The sequence below is a fragment of the Panthera leo genome, chromosome B2, assembly GCF_018350215.1.
Source record: "Panthera leo isolate Ple1 chromosome B2, P.leo_Ple1_pat1.1, whole genome shotgun sequence".
Lineage (NCBI taxonomy): Eukaryota > Metazoa > Chordata > Mammalia > Carnivora > Felidae > Panthera > Panthera leo.
The window spans coordinates 58,597,643-58,622,857 of record NC_056683.1 but is presented as its reverse complement, the minus strand read 5'-3'; the positions used below and the strand labels follow the sequence as shown (position 1 = coordinate 58,622,857).

At 38.4% G+C, this 25,215-nt stretch overlaps 1 protein-coding gene across 1 annotated transcript in view; it reads left to right on the top strand.

Moving 5' to 3' along the window:
- Nucleotides 1–25,215, top strand: part of EYS (eyes shut homolog) — a 1,768,122-nt gene that overhangs the window by 333,135 nt on the left and 1,409,772 nt on the right. Inside the window, 2 exon segments of the mRNA XM_042939126.1 lie at nt 7,158–7,415; nt 7,803–7,805. Of these exon segments, the coding sequence (XP_042795060.1) occupies nt 7,158–7,415; nt 7,803–7,805 (261 nt within the window).

Below are 25,215 nucleotides of genomic sequence, written 5' to 3'. Positions count from 1 at the left end.
GACAGTATTTAGAATAAAAATTATGGCTGCAAATGCTTACGTTAAAAAACAAAGAAGATCTCAATCAATATCCTCAACTTCCACCTTAACATAATGGAAAAGGAGAAAACCAAATCTAAAGCAAGCCCTAGTTTGCCTCAGTGGCATCTGTACAATTCCCTGGTGTTGCTGCAGGGAGGGAGTGTCTCCGCTGGCCTGATCTTCTTTCTAATCACCTTCCAGGAGTCATCTATGTGGTTAGGACTGGTGGGCCAGGTGAGTCAGTCACATCTGGAGAGGTCGATGGTACTAGAGGTGGTGAGGCCTTAGGACTAGAGGCAGGCTCCAGCGGAGTTTCAGCAGCCAGGGTGGCTAGAGGCACAAGTGTCAGTGAGGGGTACAGTGGGGCATATGACAGCGGGGTTCCCTCAGGCTTCTGCAGCAGTATAGGTATTTCAGTTTGGGGCCAGCATTTGGAGGAAGCCATGACATGAGCCATCATAACGTTACAGTTCTCTTCAATACAGACTTTTAGCCAAAGTGGCTGGGATAAGACCAGTTCTTGCCAATAGGCAATGCAAGAAAATTGGTTGGAGTGGCCTTGATCCCCCACAACGACCCTCAACACTTGGCCAACTAGTTCCTTATCAAGTGAGCCCTTGAAGGGGCAGCCGACCCTGAAAGATGGCCAATTTCACAGAATGTCCAGAGTTTTCCAGGAGTTAATTTCACACCATAATCTCCTGAATATCCCTTTATGAAATTCCTCAACATACACTCTAGGGGAGTCAGCGTACTCTGCTTTCCACCCATTTCTTACCCCTAATGGATAACTTTCATGCACAAGAGATGAAAAAGGGGGAAGGGAGGGACTAATTTGTTGAGGATGCATACTCACTTCTTCCATTTCCAACCACTCTCCTCTCAGAGATATTTCAGGTGCCTCTTAGCATTGATGAGTTCAATATCAAGCCCTGATCTGAATCAGACTCCTACGGAAGTCTGACATGCTCTAAGCCATATCAGGTCGCCATGGAACCACCGAGGATCAGGACTCAACACTTTGCTTTGGCCATTGGTCAGGTCCAGGTGGAACCTTTCCACTGTCCATCTCATTTGCACAGTTACACAGCTACTCCAACCTGCTGCCCAGCACCCAGTGCCTTAGAGTTGCAGTTTCATTCCTTATGGAACTACTCGGGCAACTCTGGGAGGTGATCAGGCTCCCCTTCTGTCTCTTAGGGGCAGGTCTGCCAAAAGAACCCAGGTTCTTACCAGTCTGACAGGTGGCACTCCCTGAGCTGGTTCCTGGGCCTCACAGTTTCTTTTGTGCATCCCAGCCTTCACCCAGCCTGCCAGGCTAGTCTCCTACAGATGAAGCAGTTCACTAGCTTCAGGTGAGCTCGCCTCTCCCAGTGCCCTGAGGTTTGTACCCTGGTGACAAGGGAGGTGAAACACCGTTTCTGCCTCCCAGGTGAGCCCCCATGAAATGTAGCATAAGTCAGACACAGAAAGTTGGGACATTGAGGTTTTCTTTCCAGGAAGCAGCTTTATTTTGTGCCAGCACGGGCTCAGCGGGCTAAGACCCAAAAGGCTGAGCCCTGAACACAGAAAGGCAGAGGGAGGGGGGTTGCCTTTTGTCCAATGTTTGCTCCTTTGTCTCCCATTTATGGTAACATACAGTTTGAATAGGTGGTCTATGTCACAGAGTTGAGGAATGTTGCAAAGGTGCACATAGCCAGAATGCCTTCCCTTGTCTTGAGGTTTATACCATATTCCTTAGGGAGTTCTACCAGAACACATCTCATGTTTATTCTATATCATTTAGAAAGTAAATATCTTTTTAAATTGCTAAAATAAGTATTATTTTCACTTTCTAAACATACAAGTAATTTGTGTTATAGCAATGAATTTTCTGGCTTTCTTTCTGGGACCTTTAAAATAAACTCGTTTCTTTAATGATCTATTTTTTAAATTTTCACATTTTCCATGTAATGCTAAATATAAGCAAAACACTATTTTTCAGTTATAAGCAAAAGTTTTGTTTTAAAGTGTAAAATCTAAAAGTATATGATAAAATCAAGTATAGTTTCAAAACCTGTTTCTGTAGCGTTAGGAGGCTTCTATAAATACAGCTTTAGGTGACTATGCCACAGAAATATATTTTGATCAGGGTTTTTCTTAAGTTACTTCTGAACCAGGAAGTCTGATGATTATTAATTTCTAAGACTTTTAATGTTTGCTATGATATTGATGACTTTTCTAATTAAAGAACTTGAATGTCTTGTTTTGTGTTTATTTTTAATTTTTGGATATGCCATGAATACTTTTCTGGCTTCCAGGCAAGTTTTGTTACATTTTAGTCTCAGAAAAAAAGAAAAAGAAAAAAAAAGAAAGAAAGGAAACTGAACTGCATATAAATATGGCTTACTGTATGTGTGCATATATGTATGTATTGTTTGTTTATGATTAGTTTTGAACCACTAAACCACATTTCTCTAGTCGTTGAATCCTTTTGTCTACTGAATTTATACACACACACACACACACATATGTATGTGTATATTAATATGACATATATATGTATAATTAATATAAGACACATATAAGTGTATATAAAATACATATATCAATATAATGCATAACATAATACATATAACATATGTATATATGTAAATATATACATATATACATATATGTGAATGTATATATGTGTATATATATATATTTGTTGTTTGTTTTGTTTTGTTTTGTTTCTTTTTATTGTGCTCTGGACAGTGTGATAATCTTGTGTCTCTAAATTTTAGAGTAAAATGATATAGAGGTCATTAATTCATCTAAGCAATTCTAAAGTAGATATCATTGTGTTTTCTGTATCCATGCCAAAAATTAATTATAACAAACTTCATTAAAGGAAGCACTTTTGTATAATTAATTTTCAACTATAGCATGAGTTGAAACTTAGCTAATGTATACACAATTATCTTTGACGTGTCTTTTTTTTTTTTCTTTTAGGTGCAAACCAATGCATATGTTATGATATAAAGTCAAAGTTTGACTATATTATAGCTTCAGGCTCTATGACTTTTCATGCTTTAATTTCATATGTCAAACAATAAAAATGTATGCATGTTATATGATTTTGTGCTACCTGGGCCAGATTTTTTATTTTACTTCATTATATCTAAATAGCTTTTTATAGGTCTAACCTTTTTGCATTACTTTTGAAATTATCTTCTAAGACTTGGAATTTCATGAAGCTGTTTATTCAGAACCTTTAAGATGACCTTTCTCTTGAGCATAATTCAATTTTAAAATACATTTGATGGTTATATAGTCAAACAATATTAATGGAGCATCCACTGTATATAAGGCATATGGATCCTAGTCTTAGCACTTAGGGGAATAAGTAGAGTGATGTATTTAATTTCTTCTCTTCCAAGAATACATTTCCCGTTAAAACACTAAATAATGAAAAAATTTAAATCACAGTATTTATAAATGAGACCGTATTTTCAACAGACATGTTTTGCTTTGTTCTTCAATCATATCATTACTTGTTTCAAACTTAAGTATAATTCAAATTGGCTTATTTAATAATAAAGTTAGTAATACATTCATGAAATCTTTTAGTCCAATTTATTTTCTCAAAGTAAAAGTACTATGAAATTATAAGAACACTTAAAAATTATAAATAATATATGTGGGCCATTATAATTTTCCTGACTTTTTTTTTTAACAAAACTGATGTACTTGTCACTGAAAAGCTTTCAGTTTAGTAGCAATTTATCTTTGCACTGGGTATCCATATATACATGTATATCAGCATTTAAATTTGTAGTATTAATTGGGATGAAAAATGTTCCAGATACTTGTACAAGACTGGGTGAGTGCTTTAGTAAACTGGAGAAATTTATTTAGGTCAATGATTTTCAAAGAGATGCTTTTGCATTCTGGGGACATTTTGGAAATTTCTAGGGTCATTCTAATATTCAGTATAATTGGTTGAAACAGCTGTCATTTAGCAGGTGAGTGGTAGATAATGAATGTTATAAATTTTTCAGCGCACAGAATAGTTCCATGAACAACAACAATAAAAAGCATTCCATGGTTTATACCATTTTCAAAAGTCCCAACATATATTAATGTGGATATAAAACTTTTTTTATAAATATCTGAGCCAGTGTCTTAACTATTTTACATACTGACACAAAATATTTTTATAAAATTTTAATAATCATTGGATTTTCCAGGAATGAAACTTTCACGTTAATCAAGTACATATTATGTTTTATTCAGAAGTTTATTAGAATTTGTTACCCATATTGAAAAATTATATCATTCTACTTGAATTTCTAATAAACTACTATTATCAGTCTCCACTTATAGCTGCCAAGTCCATGTTCAATAACTTTATTTCAAGCAAACATATGCACATATGATATGACTGCTAGCAGACTTACCTTCCCAGTAATGAACACATGTAATCCTCTTCTATGAGATATAGTACTGATAATTTTACAGATGAGAAAACTAGGGCACAGTAACTTCTAAATAAGTTAGAGAAGAATTAGAATCAGGGTTCCCTTTCCAAGGCCAGTGCTTTGAATATATCAAAGCATCAACTATACTGACTGCCATTAACAATCTCAGTGATCCTTGGCAAATTGCATTAAACAGATAAATTTTTCACAACTACAAGAAGAAAGATTTGAACTAATTGGCCTTTAACATTCTTGCTGGATCCAAACACCTACCATCATATAAATTTATGAGTGTAATGACTTAGGTTCAGTAGGTTAATTTTCATTAATAATAACAAGAAAAGTAATTTGACATTGCTCTTCTCAACTCATTGACATGTTTATATGATTATCTTAAGTGCCCCTTGAATAGTTGGCAAAGGATACTTTTAGAGGGACTTTTTTTTTTAATTATTTTTTTTAACGTTTATTTATTTTTGAGACAGAGAGAGACAGAGCATGAATGGGAGGAGGGCCAGAGAGAGAGGGAGACACAGAATCGGAAGCAGGCTCCAGGCTCTGAGCCATCAGCCCAGAGCCCGATGCGGGGCTCGAACTCACGGACCTCGAGATCGTGACCTGAGCTGAAGTTGGCGGCTTAACCGACTGAGCCACCCAGGCGCCCCAGCAAAGGATACTTTAAAATCACAACACTTTACTTTAGACCAAAGATTATCTCTGTGATTTATGTTTCTTCATCACCTTATGCATCCTTCTTCTGATGCTTTTTATGCATGTATGTACAATATTCAAAGGAATAAATGGGCGCATTTTATACAGTGTATAATTGTATTAAAATGGCATATCATAATCCACTTTACCCAAGGTGGTGCCTAGCATATAGGGAAGTATGTTGAGAAACAAGAATGGATGTTCAGTGTATTTAGGTCAATGCCAGTCATATAGAAAATGCAAACATATATTTATGGAATTAATATAGAAATGAATGGATACTATGAATAAAAACTATTATTAATTAAAACCCATGTCTAGGGGCGCCTGGGTGGCTCAGTCGGTTAGGCGTCGGACTTCAGCTCAGGTCATGATCTCAGCCTCGTGAGTTCAGGCCCCGCGTGGGGCTCTGTGCTGATAGCTCAGAGCCTGGAGCCTGTTTCAGATTCTGTCTCCCTCTCTCTCTGACCCTCCCCCGTTCATGCTTTGTCTCTCTCTGTCTCAAAAATAAATAAATGTTAAAAAAAAATTAAAAAAAATAAAACCCATTTCTCATAGGCATGAGATTAAATACTTCAAACTTGATTTGTGCCTCTCAGCCTATCCATAGTGCTGCTATCGGCTAATCATGCCTGGGGTGTTTGGCACTCACCCGCCGGCAGCCTAGGTCTGGGACACTCACTTCGCCGCTGGGAATGCCTGCGGCCTACAGCACTTGGGCCTATGCTAACTTCTGAGAGCCCTCACAAGTATTTCCACAGGCCAGTGTTGCTACAAGACTCTCCGGGTGGTTTTTATTATTTTATTATTCTTATTATGCACCTCAGCAACAATTATCAGGAAACTTTGAATTTTTTTTTTTTTTTTTTTTTTTAAACCACCGGTTCTGGCCAGCACAGGGTTCGCTTCTGGGAGAGGTTGCATCTTAGGTAAAGAGAGGGCAGATCTAGAATTGTGGCTTTTTGGGGGAGGTGAGGGTGGTATCTAGGGATTCTTGAGTTCACTATGCTGGTGAATTTAAAACACACCAGTCAGCGGAAATTAAAGCCTGGCGAGGGAAAAGCAGAGTCACGCAAAAGATCAGTCGTCTAGGTCAACCAGTTCTTTCTAAAAAGGGGAACTTCCGGTGGGGCCTTAGTTGTGTAGCTGGCAGTGTGTTTATTCAGGATAAATGTCTTTGAAATGAATGCCTTGACAAAAGTTTATTGCAAGCACTTATATTGCAATCACAGAAGCTAATTGTCAGCAGAAGCTAATTTGTCACACTACAAAACAGTACTGCAAATTTTTACATAAGTCCTGACGAACACAGAGACACTAACCTTGTCATTTAGTCTCACCAGAGTTAATGACACTGTCCTAGGTTACATAGAAATTAAAGTGGCAGAACCTGTATTTGAGTCTACCTGTCTTTCACCAAAGTTCTTTTCACTCATTCTGCACAATAAGGCAAAATTAAGTTTGCCAAGTATGGACATTTTCTTTCTTTTTTTATTTATTTTGAAGGGGGTGGGGCAGAGAGAGGTAGGGGAAGAATCCCAAGCAGGCTCCATACTCAGCGTGAAGCCCTAAGTGGGGTCTATCTCACCTCACTAAGATCATGACCTCAGCTGAAATCAAGTCAGATGCTTAACTGACTCAGTGACCCAGGATGGATATTTTATTTTCTTTTCTCCTCTTTTTTTTTATAAGTTTATTTATTTATTTTAAGAGAGAAAGAGAGGGAGAAAGAGAACTCCACGTTGTCAGTGAGGAGCCTGAAATACAAACTGCAAGATCATGCATGACCAGAGCCGAAACCAAGAGCTGGATGCTCATCCAACTGAGCCATCCAGGTGCCCAGTATGGACATTTTCCATAAGAATATATAAAAGTGTGCCCACAACCATATTTATTGTATTGCTATCCTGTGTATTTAAGTACATATGTGATAAATATTTAAATTATATGACTAATTGGATTTTGTGTTTTTGCATGTTGCAGATGCAGCTGTTCTCTTGGTTACATGGACCCATTATGTATCCTCAATGCTGAGGATTACTTAGGAAACCAGAGTACATCAGTGCATGGCCTCTGCTTGGTCCATTTGCACAAGTGCAACAGTGGTCTGCAAAGACATGGAAGAAATGTCTGTGAAATAGAAACCAAAGATTGTAAATCTGTGCCCTGCAAAAATGAAGCAGCCAGTATACATTTAAGTGGCTATTTCTTCTGCAATTGTGTCCCAGGATCTACAGGCAAGTATTTCTGAGAACTCAAATTCTCTACTGGATAATGTTAGCACATTTATTTAATGTATTTCAAATGTAGCTAATGATTAGTACTGTAGGCTGCTTTCTCATTTAGCAAAGTAACAATATCTTCACTTAGAATAATAGGATTGTTTCTTTGGGCAATTACATTGCTGACTACGCAGCCTTGGCTCATGCAAATGAGGCTAAAAAGTCCAGGCTGAACCATAGAGAATATGATATATATGTCAAAGGTCTGTGGAGAAAAACAGGCAGCCATAACCTCCCAATAATTTTCCTAAACAGCTTCAGTATTGCCCTTCAACCTCCTCTTTGGCTGCCTAAGCATACTGAGTGCTTGCATTAAAAATAAAACTTAGTTTCAGTATTTTCTCAGTCAGTTTAATGCTCCATTAGTAAAATTAAAAAACTCCATAAAACCACAAACATACTTTATCTTCTGTAAAGTTATATAGGATGACATTCACGTTGGCTGTGTAGTAATAAGGCATCTTTTGATATAAAAATATCAGAAATTAAGCATTCAAATTTATATTACTTGAGGATTTTATGCTTGGTCTTACATTAAAATAATTGTTAATAATTTCAAAACTTCTTTAGTTTAATTGCTTTATAAAAAGCAGTATGGAGGCCACACAGAAGAAAATAATATTGTCACTTTTAAACCACACCTAATTTTAAGCAAAATAATGAAAAACAGTTTTGTGTAATTTGATATCCCCTTTTATTAAGCAGACCCAACTAAACATTATGTGGATTTCCATCTTAAAATGAAAAATATTTTCCCTGTTTGATATTTAAAGTAATATCCTGAAGGTTTTGGAGTTAATTTAAAAAGATAAGTTCCAAGAATGGAATTGGTGATATTATTGGAATAAATGTGTGGCCATCCAGATTAGTTTTTTTTTTAAGATGAAAATATATTTGCTGTATAAATTCTGGTAAGCTTGCTAAAAAGTTTGTCTCCTTACTTGACATTTCACATTTCAAACATGTTCTTAGTAAAAATAAAATAACATAAAATGTGCTAGCATTGTTGAAACATAGGTATCTGCCTTAAGGGGAAAAACACATATATACACCTGTTTTGTAAACATAGAATGTCCTCCAAAATTCAGTGAAAATATAATAGTAATCAACTAACATAAAATGGAATAAAGAATGGAATTTAACTCTTCTTAATACCATTACTAAGAGAAAACGTCCTTTGATATTTGCATATTCTGTGTGTATATGTACATATGTATATGTATGTGCACACATAGTGAGCATCCTATCATTTTGTGTATCAATATTGTATATTGGCTGTAAATTATATGATCATTAATTATGTATTTTATATATATATATATGTTATTATATATGTATGATCATGAACTGTGTGTGTGTGTGTGTGTGTATATATATATATATATATATATATATATATATATATATATATATATAATACAATCTAAATAGTTCAACCACATGTAATACCCACCATTGGTGAGTATTATTAGGAAAGCATGTATCTTCTATGAGGTCTGTTTCTACTGAATTATAAAGAACTCTGTGGGTTTCCTCATATCCAAATATTCACTTCTACTCTGAAACTCTTCACACAGTGAAATGGGAAGAAACTGATAATTCTAAATTTTCCCAAGGGTACAGAATTAATCCCATTGAAAGAAGAATATTTTGTGAGCAATTTAAAATCAGTGCTCCACTTTTTCTCTCCACTCCTTTCTCTCCCTCTGTCTGGCTTCTCCCAGTTGTCAGTTCTCTCTCCCTTCACCTAGATTCTTTATTCAATCTCTTCTCTTCTACCTAGTTCCTTTTCCGTTTATATTTTATTTCTTCTTTCCCTTTCTCCCCTTCCATCTGGTTTCTACCCCTCTCTTTTTTTCCCTTGATCTAGTTTTTCCACCTCCATCTATGAACTCATGTGTTTCCTATAGAAATCTGTAAGGTGTTAGCATACCTTTCATATGAGGGTGATTACCTCCTTTTTTAATCCTGTCATCTTTTTGGGAAATTTTAGCCTTATATGCAAACTTCTAGGTTAAATGTTATCTCTATATGTAGCGTCAGCCCTACCTCAAGTGTTTCTCATTCAGTAATTCTAGGGTTCAGTAGGTGTGGCTGATGCTGATGCTGCTGGTTCACGAACCACACTTTGAGAACCACTCTTCTAACCCATTACATTATATTCATGAAGAGTGCTTGTGTGTATATGAAAATGTAAAATTGAGCTTTAAGTATGGGCTGCCATTCAGCATAGCATAAGGAACCTATCTATTCTAATCTTCTGGTGACCACTAACTACTGGAGTTAAGGTGATGCCATCAAATGGTAAGGCCATATACTTGGGTGGATCTTACATAATTTAAATTTGATTCCAGTGCTATTATCTGAAGTGCCCCAAAGATATATTAAAAAAAAAATTAATGTTTATTTATTTTTGAGAGAGAGAGGAGGAGAGAGAGAGACAGAGCATGAGCAGGGGAGGGACAGAGAGAGAGGGAGACACAGAATCCAAAGCAGGCTCCAGGCTCTGAGCTGTCAGCATAGAACCAGACGTGGAGTTCGAACCCACTAACTGTGAGATCATGGCCAGAACTGAAGTCAGACGCTTAACTGACTGAGCCACCCACGTGCCCCAAAGTTCCACAAAGATTTTGAAATGTGAGAGTAATTCCAATGGATTTTTTTCAGGCAATAGTCTTTTTGCAATTCTCATGTTGTATCTATGATATTTTAGTGATGGAATCAAAATTTTATCTTTTTTTTAGTTAATTTTTTTTTCCTTGTCACTTTGACACTTTCAACACTGCTGGTTTCTAAAATGTTTTATAGTCAAAATAAGAGCTCTTCTTACCTAAAATTATCTTTGCCTTTACTTCAAATATTTTGGGTTTCTCCTGCTCTTGACATAAGTAACCAAATTCTCTTTTTCCTCCTCTTATTGTTGTCTTGATAACAAGAAGAGGCTAGGAAGCTCTTTGATTAGCATTAGGATCCATTCTGTTCTATACAATTAGGCCCAGCTTTTCCCTATTTAAAATGGGCCTGAGCCAAGCCCTTGATATCCTGCCTTCTTTTCAACAGATTTAGATAGTAAGGTCCCCTATCTTAAAAGCAAACTCTTTCTCTGCTATAGGCATAGATTGTAAATTTGACTTACACAGCTCTGTGTTTCTCTACCCTTCCAGATGACAACTTTCTTTACTTTTTAAATCTTAATTACCTTGGCAGTAGAAACATTTTCAAATCCCATGCATTTTTTACACATTGTTAACTTCTAGTCCTATAGAAATTCAAGGGTATGCCTCAACCAAATTTGTGCTTTAGCTGGAACCCAGGTGCCTTTATACACTCTCAAGTATTGATGACTGATTATCAATGTTCTAATATATCGGGTTATTTCTCAGATGGCCTGCCCAGTATGAGGTAGTATGAATACACACATACTTTAGGACTTTGGTGAGTCTGTTCTTACTGACAGAGTTCATTGGGGTCCACAGAAAGCTCACTTTGTCCCTAATTGTTTTTCTATCAAACCTGGAACTGACAGAGGGAAGTCAAAGAATGTTATTAATTTATATATAATCAGGTCATGAAAGTTACTATATCCAGGTGGTTTTGCATCTCATTTTTAAAAATTTTATTTATTTATTTTGAGAGAGAGAGAGTGAGAGAGCTAGTGGGGCAGAGAGAGGCTGAAAGGCAAAGGAAATGAAAGCAAACATAAACTATTGGGACCTCAGCAAGACAAAAGGCTTCTTCACAGCAAAGGAAACAATCAACAAAGTAAAAGGCAGCCTACAGAATGGGAGAAGATATGTGCAAATGACATATCTGATAAAGGGGTTAGTATGCAAAATCTGTAAGAATTTATCAAACAACACCCCAAAAAAACAAACAACACAGTTAAGAAATGGGCAGAACACATGAATAGATACTTTTCTAAAGAAGGCATCCAGATGGCGAACAGGTATATGAAAAGATGCTAAATATCACTCATCATCAGGGAAATACAAATCAAAACCACAATGATATACCACCTTATACCTTTCAGAATGGCTGAAATTAACAACATAAGAAACAACAGGTGTTGGTGAGGAAGTGGAGAGAGAAGAACCCTTTTGAGGGCAAAAGTAATGAATGTTGGATTCCTATGACTCATCTGCCCATACTGGCTTAGAATATAATTTTTTTAGAGTAGTGCTTGGATATTTGGAATAATGTAATTTACGTATATTCTTTAAAATTTATTTTTCTTGAGGCACCTGGGTGGCACAGTCAGTTAAGTATCTGACTCTTGATCTTGGTTCAGGTCTTGATCTCACAGTTCGGGAGTTTGAACTCCACATTGGCTTTGCACTGATGGTGCAGAGCCTGCTTGAGATTCTGTGTCTCCTTCTCTCTGTCCCTCCTCCACTTAAAATAAATAAATATTTTTTTTTAATATAAAATTGTTTTCTATGGCTTACATATAAATTGGGGATAAGAATAATCTCAGGACATATTTAGGTGCTACCTCAGGTGTAACATGTTCAAATGTTTGAAAGTTCTGTTGAAGAAGAAAAATGTTTCAGTCTGTATGCCCAGCTTCCATATGGTTTTAATGTGTAGCAAAATACTGGATTCACTTCCCTATATGTTTTCATAGATATAAACATACACATGTGCATATATAAATATGTACATATATATATATATATATATATATATATATATACACTCACATGCAATATAAGAGTCCCTGTGACAATTGCTTTTTAATAATTTCCAACTAGTTCTAAAATTTTGCTTTTTTAATTTGAGGTATGTTATTTAGCATATATTCCAAAATCTTCAGTTTATCTTGTAATTCATGTTTTTATAGATTAACACAATTTCTTATTTAACACTTATTTCTGGGACGCTCCTTTCTCTAATATTACCTTTGCCTTTGTCTTTCATTTGGACATTTTAGTCCATTTATATTTAATGTAATTGTTTTGTATTTGGGTTTAAAGGTATCCCTACGTTATTTGTTTTCCATTTGTTTCAGTTTTTCTATGTTACATTTGTTGCTCCTTTCCTATATTCTTATGCATGGGTTAAGTATTTCCTCATTCTATTTCCCCCTCTATTAATTTGATGTTTATGTATACTTTTACTACTTTTTAGAGGCCTACCCTACAGATTACAACATTTTTAATTAGTTTAACATTTTACTTATTTTTTAATGTTTACTTATTTTGAGGGATAGAGAAAGAGCCTGTGTAAGTGGGGAAGGGTCAGAGAGAAAAGGAGAGAGAGAATCCCAAGCAGGCTCCACTCTGTCAGCATAGAGCCCAATGTAGGGTTCAATCTCACTAACTGTGAGAGCATGACCCAAGCCAAAAATCAAGAGTCAGATTCTTAACTGACTGAACCACCCAGATGCCCCTAGTTTAACATGTTTTAATATAAATTAGTACTTGTACCACATTCCAGAGAATGCATAGTCCTGACACACTTTTAGCACATTTAATTCCTCCAGATATGTGGATATTTTTGAATTTGTTGTTTTACATGTACTTAAAACTACCTAAGATGTTATTATTTTATGTAGGCAATATTTATTTAGATTTACCCACATTTTTCTCTTTTATTGTGTTTATTTCCTTCCTATATCTCCAGGCTTTCAATAGCTTTCTCTTACCATATACATGACAATCACCATTTCGCATATCCTTTTAAGCATTTCTGCTGTGATAAATTCTCCATTTTCTGTTTGTCTGAATATAATTTTATTTCATATTGATACTGAAAAGATATTTTATAATAGGTCAATAAATGAGTTAAGTGAATGAAGGGACGGTAACTACATATCAAATGTCTTGGTAGTGATGTATTTTAAAGATGTACATCTTTGGTGAAGTATATATGTGTATATATATATATATGTATGTGTATGTATTGTTATGGAATCAGGCTGGATTGCTGATGGAAAAAACCAAGCGGCACTTGGAGATCTATTGTGGATCAGAGTTTTATTTTACACCAGTGAGTTTAGAGGAGATCCCTCTCCAGAGATCTGAGTCACAAGCACAAGCATGGGGGACAATTTATTGTCCGTTACTTCCACATTCTGCATTAGTAGTAATTTGGCATGTATGGCAAGCAAGGCAGGAAGAAGAACCCGGAAGAGGAGTCTCGAAGCTAGGGACTAGAGCTTAGGTTACTCCCATGGGCCATTTTGTGGTGCGTAACTTTACTTATTTTCCCAACATTCCCTCCTTTGATGCCTTTTTTAAAAATCTTTTTTAGTAGGCATCACCCTTTAGCTCTAGGGTTTGGTACCCTTGGAGGGCTAAGATGCATGTTGCAGTTTGCCGAGCAATGGTGTTTACAATGAAGCATGCCAGAGTGTTTAGGATACAGGGGCTGATGGTCACAAGTAAAATTATGGAAAGAAGGGGTCCTGCCAGGGCAGGGAGCCAGGATGTGGGGCAGCCTCTATTAATCCAATAGTAAGGAACAAGATCAGGGTTATGACACTGGTAAGGGGCAAGGGTTGGCAGCGTTGCATCTGAGCCTCCGGACTTGGTCCACACGCTGATTCCTCAAGCTTCTGCCATGCGCAGGCTAGCCAGCTTCTAGGGTGTGGCTGGAGCAGGGCTGAAGATCTCAGGGGCTGGCATCATTTTGAGGGTCAGTTTTTTCCCAGGTGTGTGAGCTGGTGATATTCTTGGACCAGGTGTTTTTCCATAGATGACGGGACAAAGATGTGTCGGTTTGGCATGACCCACTGTCCTTTTTGTTTATTGTGCCCCCTTCTGTTGAGGCCCAGTTTCTTCCCTTTTTTGTGTAAAGGGGCAGAAGGACATCTCTTGGGGGCACCAGGGTCATAGTATAGGTGGGAGCTTCGCCTGGGTCTTCACAGGTGGCAGCTCTGGCTGTTTTGTCAGCCAGGCGATTTCCTTGAGTTATGGGGTTATTTCCCTTCTGGTGTCCCTTACAGTGCAGGATAGCTACTTTGTCTGGCAGCCATATGGCCTCAAGGAATTCTAGTATTTCTTCCTTATTTTTGATAGTCTTTCCTACAGCAGTAAGGAGGCCTCTTTCTTTATAGATGGCCCTGTGTACATGCACGGTAGCAAAGGTGTACTGAGAATATAGATGTTGACTCCTTTGCTCTTGCTGTGGATGAGGCCTCAGGTTAGGGCGTATAGTTCAGCTCATTGTGCTGACCATCCTTCTGATAATGCCTTGGCTTCTAAAACTTTGGTAGTTGGGGTTATTGCATATTCTGCTTTTTGCGTGCCCTCCTGTAAATAACTACTCCTGTCGCTGAACAGGGTGATCTCCTTGTTTTTTATAGCCTGGTCTTAGAGGTCCAGGCGACTGGCATAGATTTTACCTGTTACTTCAGAACAGTCATGGTCAGGTTCCCCTTCTTCCATGGGAAGGAAAGTGGCTGGATTTAGTGTCCTTACTGTTTTGAGAGTGATCCTTGGGTTTTCACAGAGAAGACCTTGATATTTTGTCAACCGAGAGTTGGAGAGGAAACGATATCCCTGTGTGTTCATGAGGAACATGACCAAGTGTGGGACCTTAACATTAAGTTTTTGTCCCAGTGTAAGTTTGTCCACCTCCTTGATGAGCAGGACTGTGGCCGCTAGCTCCCTAAGACATGGTGGCCACCCTTCAGCCACAGAATCAAGCTTTTTTGACAAGTAGCCTACTGGCTATTGCCAGGGCCTTATGGTCTGAGTGAGGACTATGAGGGCTATTTTATCTTTTTCATGTACAAAGAGGTTAAAGGGTTTCTCTAAGTCAGGTAAGCCCAGAGCTGGGGGTCACCCCAGAGCGAACTTTATTTCTGTGAAAGCAGCCCTTGCTTCCTCAGTCCAGGCGGGGGGCTCCCAGTCTGACCACCCTCCCCTCCCAGGTCATAAATGGGCCTTGCTATGGCTGAAAATCCGGGAATCCAAATGCGACAGAACCCTGCAGCCCCAAAGAATTCACGCAAACCTCATTTTGTTTGGGGCTGCAGCAGTGTGATGGTAACCTTTTTCCTTTCCAGTCCTAATTCTCTTTTTCCTTGTGTGAGGAGGAAGCCCAGTATCAGACCTGCTGTTGGCAAATCTCTGCCTTTTTCCAAGAGACCTGGTAACCAGAGTCAGACAGGAGTTGAAGGAGGGTTTTTGTGCCTCTTGTACAATTCTCTTGGGTGTCGCTGGCAAGTAGGAGGTCATCTACATATTGAAGGAGGACATATCCTGTAGTTTCTCTCAGAAATTTGGTGAGGTCTGCAGCCAGTGCTACCCCAAAGAGAGTGGATAAGTTTTTGAATCCTTGGGGAAGTCGTGTCCAGGTTAACTGCATCTGGTACCCTGTAAAGGGTTCAGTCTATTCAAAGGCAAACACTGGTTGACTTTGAGGAGTTAGGCGGAGGCAGAGGAAGACATCCTTTAGGTCTGGGCATGTAAACCATCTGGCAGACCCTGGAATTTGAGTGATGGGGGTGTACGGATTTGGAACCCCTGGGTGTAGGGGAACCATCACTTTGTTAATGGCCCTCAAATCCTGAACTGGCTGGTATTCTCCTCCTGGCTTCTTGACTGGCAAGAGTGGGATATTCCAAGCTGATTGGTATTCAGTTAGGACACCTGCTTCTTTGAGCTTGGTCAGGTGCTCCTGGATGCCCATTCTAGCCTAGAGTGGAAGGGGGTACTGCCTCTGTCTTTGGGTTTGGGCTCCGGGGATCAGATCAACAATGATGGGGGCCCAATTCTGGCTAATCCAGGCAGGTTATCTTCAGCCCATACAGAGGGGAAAGCAAGCCTGAATTCTGATGTAATACAGGGTTGGGTTTGGGCACAGAATAGTCTCCATTCCTCTTCCCTTGGTGTGGTAATTGCTAAGACTAGCATTTCCTTCTGCCTCGGGTTTAATTGGAGACTGGTATGTCCAGTGGGTTCAAAAGTCATTTGGGCCCCAAGTTTGGAAAGTACATCTCAGCCCAGGAGGGAAATTGGGCAGTCAGGCAAGTAGAGGAACTCGTGCTGGACCTTGTGACCCCCAAGTTCACATTGTCGAGCTTGGCAGAAGGGTTGTTGTATCGCCTGTGTCCCAGTAGCCCAAGTATGGTTGCTCTCTTTTGGCTAAAAGGGGCCCCCAGGGAAGTGACAACCAAATGTTCAGCCCCGGTGTCAACCATAAAAGTTACTGTCTGACCCCCCCCACTTTAATTTAGACTTTGGGCTCATGGGGGCCAAGAGAGAAAGAGTCCGGTCCCCTTCAGTCCAGTTCTATCTCGGCCAGACCAATAAGGTCCCCTTCTCAAGGTTCTTCCCCATATTGCCTGGGTTTTGGGTGCCCCTTCCGATTCAGGGACTTATTCTTCCAGTGTCCCTTTTCTTTGCAGTAGGCACATAGGTGTTTTGCTAAGGGGGCTCTGGGCTTTCCCCTCTTTGGTGGTTGAAGCTTCCCGTCTTTGCATTGTCCTTTTCTTTCAGTGCTGCTGCGAGAAGGGTGATCCTCTTCTTTAGTCTTTTTTTTCAGCTTCCCGCTAGGCTGTGACTTCCCTGTTCATGAAAACTTTATTGGCGACGTCTATCAACTGAGTGATATTCATCCCAGTAAAGCCCTCTAGCTTTTGGAGTTTTCTCCTGATGTCTGGAGCGGCCTGGGCCACAAAGGAGGTATTTACCATTAGTTGACTTTCTAGTGCCTTGGGGCCAAATGGGATGTATACCCAGTATCCCTCACATAGTCTTTCATAGTAGTCTCCAGGAGACTCCCCAGGATGCTGACTGACTGATGATATTTTAGTCATGTTCACGGGCTTTGGGGCTCCAGTTCGCATTCCCTAAAGGAGAGCCTCTTGGTACCAATGGATGTGAGCCTGTCCTTCTTCTGTGGTGAAGTCTCATGTCAGGCATTCTTTAGGCATGGCAGCTCGAGCCCAGGCAGCAGGATCATTGATCCCTGGCAGTGTGTGGTCTTCTAGGTACTGTTGTGTTCCCTCATTACCCTCCTTCTTTCTTCTGTATTAAACAGGGTATGGAGTAACTGTTGGCAATCTTCCCAACTTGGTCGGTGTGTCTGGAAGAGGGACTCCATCAAGTCGACCATTGCTTGTGGCTTTTCAGGGTGTGATAGGGTGTTGTGTTTCCAATTAAGGAAGTCAGTTGTAGAGAAGGGCTAATAATACATTATGGAATGGCGGGGCTGGACTGTTCCATCCTCATTCTGTCTTTCAGGTTCTGTCATCTCCCTTACTGGCATTTGGAGAGCACCAGGTCCAGGTATGGGGCGCAGTCTGGCTGCTAACCCTGGTGAGAGAGGATTCTCCAGGTTCAGGGGTGGAGGAGAGATGGACAGTGGAGGAGTTTCAGGCCCCTGTGCAGGGAGTGTGGGGGGTTTGGGCCTCGGTGGGTAAGGTGGAGGAAAGGCAGGGTCTTCCTCTGGGTCTCCTTCAGGTCTCTGGGTGAGGTGTCTAAAACCTTTGGCTGACTCTGCTTGTTATGGATGAATCACACCCATGGTGGGGGATTTGGGGCAGTTTCAAGCCAGGGGTCGATATATGGAAATTGGTCAGGTTGATGTGGGTTTCCAGTGACTACTCGCCAAACCTGCTGGACCACTTGGACGTCTAATGTTCCTAGGGCCATCCTACATTGAACGTGGGCCATTCTAGTTCATAAAAGGTCCTTAACTTCCTGGGTGTCATTTTCATACTAACTATGGTAACTATGCTTGAGAATTCCTTTTTGAAGTTCTTAAGCATGACCTTGAGGATCATGGGCTTACTCTGTTTTGACCCAATTAATCCTTTTCCCATGTCCAATGTCGCCCAGACAGACAAGGTGGGGGGTATCCTCTCAGAGGAGAGGATCAATCAGATGCTCCACTGGTCTTGTTCCTGGGGGAACTTTAGCTGAGGCTTGTCATAGAGGACTCAGCTTTGTGACTTGAAATTGGTGTCTGTTCTGAAGCCGCCCAGGACTTGGGCTGTATGCCTTTCACCACGACACAGGTGATCCCACACAGACTCTGTAGACTTTTGGGGACCTTAAGGGTTCCCGTCTGTGGAGCCACAGATTTGAACTTGACAGGCAAGCCAGGCCGAGTCACACATTCACACACACGTACACACCAGAGGTTATTACATTGCCTCCCATAGAATTCCTACCTATGAGACCTCTGAGGTCTCCGGGGAGTGATCAGGTCCCCCTTCCAGCTCTGTGGGGCCCCAGGCGTTACCAGTATCTGATGTCAGGTCCAGGTCCTCACCTGCCAAGTCTCCTTGAGTCCAGTGGGAACTGTGGAGTGGTGGGGCTGAGAGACCAAATGGGAGACTGCCAATTCTTCTTTCTGTACTGCCTTGCCGTTTTACCAGAGTGGCGGCAACAATGGGCCATAGAGGTTGGGTTTCCCAGTCAGGGAACCAAATATGTTAAGTAACCAGCCTGGATAGCTGCCGGAAAAACCAAATGGCACTCAGAGATCTTGGTGGAGATCGGAGTTTTATTTTACACCAGCAGGCTCAGAGGAGATCCCTCTCCAGAGATCTGAGTTCCGAGCGCAAGCTTGGGGGACAATTTATCCTCTGTTACTTCTGCATTCCGCATGAGTAGTAATTTGGTGCTTGTGGCAAGTGGGGCAGGAAGAAGAACCTGGAAGAGGAGTCTCTAAGCTAGGGACTACAGTTTAGGTTAGTCCCCTTGGCCATCTTAAGGTGCATAACTTTACTTATTTTCCCAACAGTATATATCTGCCATCTATATATCTATCATGTGATATTGCCTGTCGTATAATATTTCTTACTCCTATTTATCAGTTCTTTTCTAAAGCACATCATAGCATTTAGCAAACGTTCAGACAACTGAGACACCAACTATTTCACACAAGTCATGCCACAACTTGAGCCACTCTTTCTAGGTCTTTACCTACAAAATTCTCGCATATGCAAGTTTGAGGCTTATGTATACTTATTATATTCTGAAGAGCAGGAAATGGATATGAGATAAAAATGTTTAACAAATTAAGAAATTCAAATATTTTAATGTAATTATTCTGCCACAAAAATTCCTTTTGTTAAGCAATTAATATACATTTAGTCCTGTTATTAATATACTGTTCTATTAGTGTCTGGTTGAAATACTGCTGAAATCAAGGGAATTATTACGTGGATTATATTTCTGCCCTCATTGATTCTTAGGCTTTGAGCTTATGGAAGACTCATCTAACCAAATAGCAGACAGGAGCCATAGACACATATTTGAGAGGTAATATTAAAGAAAAGGCTGTGGGAAAGAGGACAGTTCTTCAACCTGAAAGATTCTTATTCTGTCCTTTGTGAGTTTGTATTTAAACTTCTTCAAAAGCAGAAAAGATGAGACTTAAAATGGCAAAGGAATTTCAATCTCATTGAAAGTAGTGTTTGTCATTACAATTAGGTGGCAGTTTTTTAGCTTTAGTTCAACACCTTTTCTTTCATATTCTGATTTCATTCTAAATTGTGGTTTCCCCCAAATTCATTAAAATGCAAAAGATATGCAAAACAATGTTTGCATAATTATAAAATAATTTACTAAATGTTGCATTTCAGGAAGAAAAAGTTATGTGCAGGAATTTAATTAGCGGTCTGGCAACACAAAATACTCGACAATGGTTCTAATTGTAAGCGCATCTAGGATTTTCTCCAAAAGAACTAGATTTCTAAAGGTCAAACATTTATATTAAAGTATTATAAAATAACCGTCTAGTAATATGGAAGATGAACAGCTTTTCATCAGAAGTAGTACAAATTAACTTCCCCAGGGAAATGACCCAATATATTCATCTTACCCAAGAGATACTTGTATTGATATATTTACCATTTATGCTGAGCTCATTTTTAAACTATGGAGTATTGCAAAGCAAATGACAGTAAACATGTAAGCATGAATATCACCCATTCTGGGCCAAAGTAGCTAAAGGAGAATTAAGTTTTGCTCCTGTTTCAGCTAGAGACAATAATCTTTATAAAGCACCTACTTCTTTTTCTGTTTTTCTATTATATAGGTTGATATTCCATCTTCCCTGTGTCTGTTTATCCCACATCACTGTTATGAAGAATATTGAATGGTTCTTGAATTTCCTGAGAAAAATCCAGTATGTTAATAGAAAGTGGTAATACTACTAGAGTATGAGTCCTTTAGCTATTCTAGGCTTCACTCAATTTCATTTTTTTTGTGTGTGTGTTTTCCCATTGAAGTTAAAAAACCACCAGTAAACTAGCTAACAAACTAGCAGCCATCCAGACAATAATCACAGCAGAAAACAAAACGACAAAACCCTGTTAGTTGTTTTTAATTGCATCAAATGTCAAGAATCCAAGGACCACAAAAATTTAAATTTCAGTTTGAATCTACACGCCATAAATAAATATCAGCATGTTACTGATAGCTTATTTTGATTTACTTTTTAAACTTTCTTCATTCAAAGCATTTTTAGTTTTTTCAAAGAAAGACTTATTAACACTCAGGTAGAATGTTTTTTTTTTTTTTGTTTGTTTTTTGTTTTTTTTTGGTTTCATTTCATTGAATCTTAAGCACATGGACAATATAGTTTGATAAAGACATCATATGTTAAGTCTTGAAGATATATGTATATTTTCAGATATGTGTATATTTTCATGGGTTTCTAGGTCCTTATTCTTAATTTAAGAGATATAGAAATTCTAATTTTAATTCAATCAAGAATCTAACTTGGTGGGTAGTCAATAATTTTGCCTGTGGGCTTAGAGAGTATAATATTTGAAGGACAAATGAGGTGAAGCCAAGTTTTTTTAAAGCCTCATGAAGTGCAAGGTACTCACAAGCAAGAAATAACAAGTGACAGCAGGACATGTTTACATTTGGCAGAGATTGAGATAATATATAAGGGCCAGATTGTTAATTTCAAAGTGTGATACATGCATACTGTATCATAATTTTAATTCATAAACAACTGAGTAATAATAGAATGAGAGTAAATAAAAAACAGAAATTGAAATAAACATGTTTTATTGTATACAGGTATAGGTATGGAAATAACATTGTTCAAATTGGAATTAATTTACTGTCTGTAACATCTAACTTCATATTTTCTGTGTTTATAATATTCAATAAGCTTAGTAAAGAAGTGACTGGGGAGAAAATTCGGGCAGGTCAGAAATTCCTTTTCATTCCCTGGTTACCTTTGTTAGCCACAGCAACCTCATGATGAGTACAAGCCACAGCCATCAGTGACATCATCATCCAGAATATTGATACAAGATGTGTTAAGTTCCAACAATAGCTGGGCAATTTTTCTTCCTGAGTTTTCTGCATACTGTTATAGGTTAAATTATATAGTTCTCAGATTCCATTCTCTTTTCATCAGGAACTGAATTACTTCTGCACTCACAATTCAACTTGGTATGCCAGTAATATTCTGGATTTGAATATTTACAGAATATCCTGTTACTTAATAATTTTTCTATGGGTAGGCATTACATAGTTTTTTGTATTTTTGTATTTTTCTAATTTCTCTGAAAAGTTCCTTCTGCTGCTACATATATAAACAAGCTTCCAAGTGCCACAGAAGGAAAGTACTTCTCCAGAATGATCGTTTTTTGTTTTTTTTTTTTGTTTTTTGAATAGAAGATAACATAGATTTTGTTGCTGTCAGGGCATTTCTTAAGAGATTTCTAATCTGCACAAGCTTCAGAACTGCTGACTAAATCTAAAAAGTATTATAAAATAGCAGCCAAAAATGCAGCAGAGGAATGTTTTTTTTTGTATTTGTCAGAAAATGATATGACTTCTCTATCTTGTTATTTTGGTTATAACTTAAAGGTAATCCTGGGCTGATCTCACAAATATGCAAATGATGATTTTTAATTTAAATTCTGTGAAAAATAAAAATGGACAAATTAGACATGGTAAAAATAGCAATAAAATAATTGCAAAGTTATATTTTAGAGATTTAAGCCATAAAATGTATCAGAAAATGACATAGACATTAAATCCAATTTTCCATTTCTTGTTTTAAAATTTAACATTTATATTGTATTTTTAGGAAAGGTATCTAAGGACCTATAATACCTTTCAAACTACTGTTATATTTAGTAGTTACATAGGAATGTTGAGTTTCAATATTTGTTTTTGAAACATTTTTCTTTCAAGTGAGTACATTAATGTTAGTGAAACCTTTAAACAGGAAAAAAAAAGGTTGACAGTAATCTATGTGAAATCAGAAAATATGGCAGGGAACACTAAACCCAGTTCACTCAGACCTAAAACCTAGCCAGAAAACATCAAATACCCATGAGTATACACATGTAAAAAAGAGAAGAAAATTTAGCCTGCTTTTCAAGATAATATCTCACTATATTTTCATTTAATAGGAATAGAATTCCTGTATGACTACTTAATATAATATCTAATAGCTTACTATATGAATGTTACACAATTAAATGTAAATTAATAAAATATGTTTTGATAAGCTATAGAATAATCCAAGTTTATTGCTTCATAAAGTCTGTCAATGTTAGTCTGTTAGGTCTGTTAGTCTGTTAGGTCAATACCCTAACAAAATAATGCATTATATATTGATCTATCTATCCAGTTTTCTACCAACCCATCCATGTTTTCATAAATGTATTTATTTAGTTTGATACAAGGTATCAAATAAGGTCATAGGGATTAATTAGTAAATTTGTACTTTTTATATGTATACACCAAATATGAATTTTGAATGGAAGTATATTGGCAAAAACCAAGCTGGATATAACTGTAGGCTGAGATATTTTCAAAAAAGTATAGTTAATTTTTCACTATATCATTGGTGATGCTAATCATAATAGACACTGACTTTATCAACTTTAGTAGAATTATAAGCACATATAAAATTTCAGTTTTTAAACTGTTATTTGTTGTTGAGATTATATTAATAAGTTTGTCATGACCCAACTTAATGTTCCTTCCACCATCATCCCACAACTTTAATATCTAAATCTATATATGTTCCCTGAATTTCTGTCTGTATAAGTTAGAAAATTTAAGTACTTCTTTTGGAGTATAATGAGTTGTACTTTCCACCTCACCTTTAGGGGCCTGCTGGGATTTGAGTTTAGTTATAGTCCTAGAAGCAAAGAGGGGTTTTAAGTGTGGGTCCTGAGAAGAATCAGCATTGACATGGGCAGCAGCTACCTCAAGTGAGTCCATTACTGTTTCCTCAGGCAATGCGGGGTTAATTTCCTAAGAAGGGAGTGGAGAGGCCCGTGATACGGACAGTAAAGAGGCTGCTTCCACCTCTGGGGGAGGTCTCTTCCACTGCGAAAGAAGAGTCATCAAATTGAGGGATTTGGTGTACCCAGCTTGATCAGGTTCTTACCATACATCCATATTTCCACTCAGGATCCCACTCCTTTCCAGTTAATGTCCTTCCTTTAACAGTAGACATGCTGTGAGCCTTGGAGTTGAAATTGTGTTGTAACTCAGCTACTCAAAGGATGAGGTTCTACATTTGATTTTCAGCAGTCTTAGCTCTGTAGTTAGAGGACAAACAGGTCACCTGCAAAGCACAAAGAGAAATGTTCAGATCATTTATGTAACATTTGATTTGGGCATTTGTCGTGGATTCTGGGTCTGAAGCTCTCCCTTTGTTTAGCAAGAGAGCGGGATGCAGGATGAAAGGTGAGAGATGGCTAATGTCCAAGAAAAGACAACAGCCCTGAATAAGGGCCCTTGCCCCATTTTTATTAGGATCAGAAGGCTTACAAACATGGTGATGGATGTGGACAAAGAGACAGTGAAACTGTGTATTAACTTGGGGACGTGAGGAAAACGGGGTCTTGAAGATATTTGGGGTTAGGGGTTTGGGTTAATACAAAACAAAATCCTGGCACTGGTGGTTGGGCGGAAGGTTGTTTACAGAAGACATGAGGCACCACCTCTGTTTATCTTAGCTAGCCTAGGGGATGAGACAGGTAGGACAAGTGACCTCAGAGTTAACAAGGCACCTTTCTTTTGTTAATCATCTCCTCTCTAGCCAACTTCTCCCTGCAGCTCAGAGCAGCAGTTTATAGCCCAGTTTACCTATTTACCTAACTTGGTCCTTCCTTCCTGTGAAAGCAGTTTTCTGCTATAGTACTAAATTGGGGGGACGCTTCCACCCTGAATACCTAATCTTGTTTGTTTCATATACCTATGTTCTATAATGGGGTCTTTGCCCCTCCCTATTCTGGGTGACTTTGCACCTCCTTACTTTATTCTGGGGGCCCCAGCCCCCCCCCCCGCTTTATTCTGGGGGCCTAAACCCCCCTTCTCTATCCTTATTTGCCTAATCTTGTTTGCCCAAACTTGGGTGTTAGCATCCTATGGCTTTGTATTTCTTTATGCCTCGTTAACCCATTGGTGTAAGCCCGGAGGATTCATAAGCTTATTCTCCACAGGCATTCAGATCCTGGAACTCATAATGTTTTTACTCACTTTGTCTAGCGATGTTAAGATCAGCCAGCCAAGAGGTGCCTGGGTAGCTCAGTGGGTTGTGTCTTCCTTTTAGTTTAGGCTCAGGTCATGATCTCACAACTTGTGGGATTGGGCCCCACATTGGGTTCTGTGCTGGCAGTGTGGAGGCTGCTTGGAATTATCTCTCTCCTTTTTTCTCTGCCCTTCCACTGCTTATGCATTCTCTCTCTCTCTAATAAAAACTTTAAAAAATTAAAAATTAAAAAAAAGAGCAGCCAGCCAACGTCATTATAATCATTAGTTTGAGAAAAATGTTTGAAAGTGTTCTATACATAGTCACCCAGATCC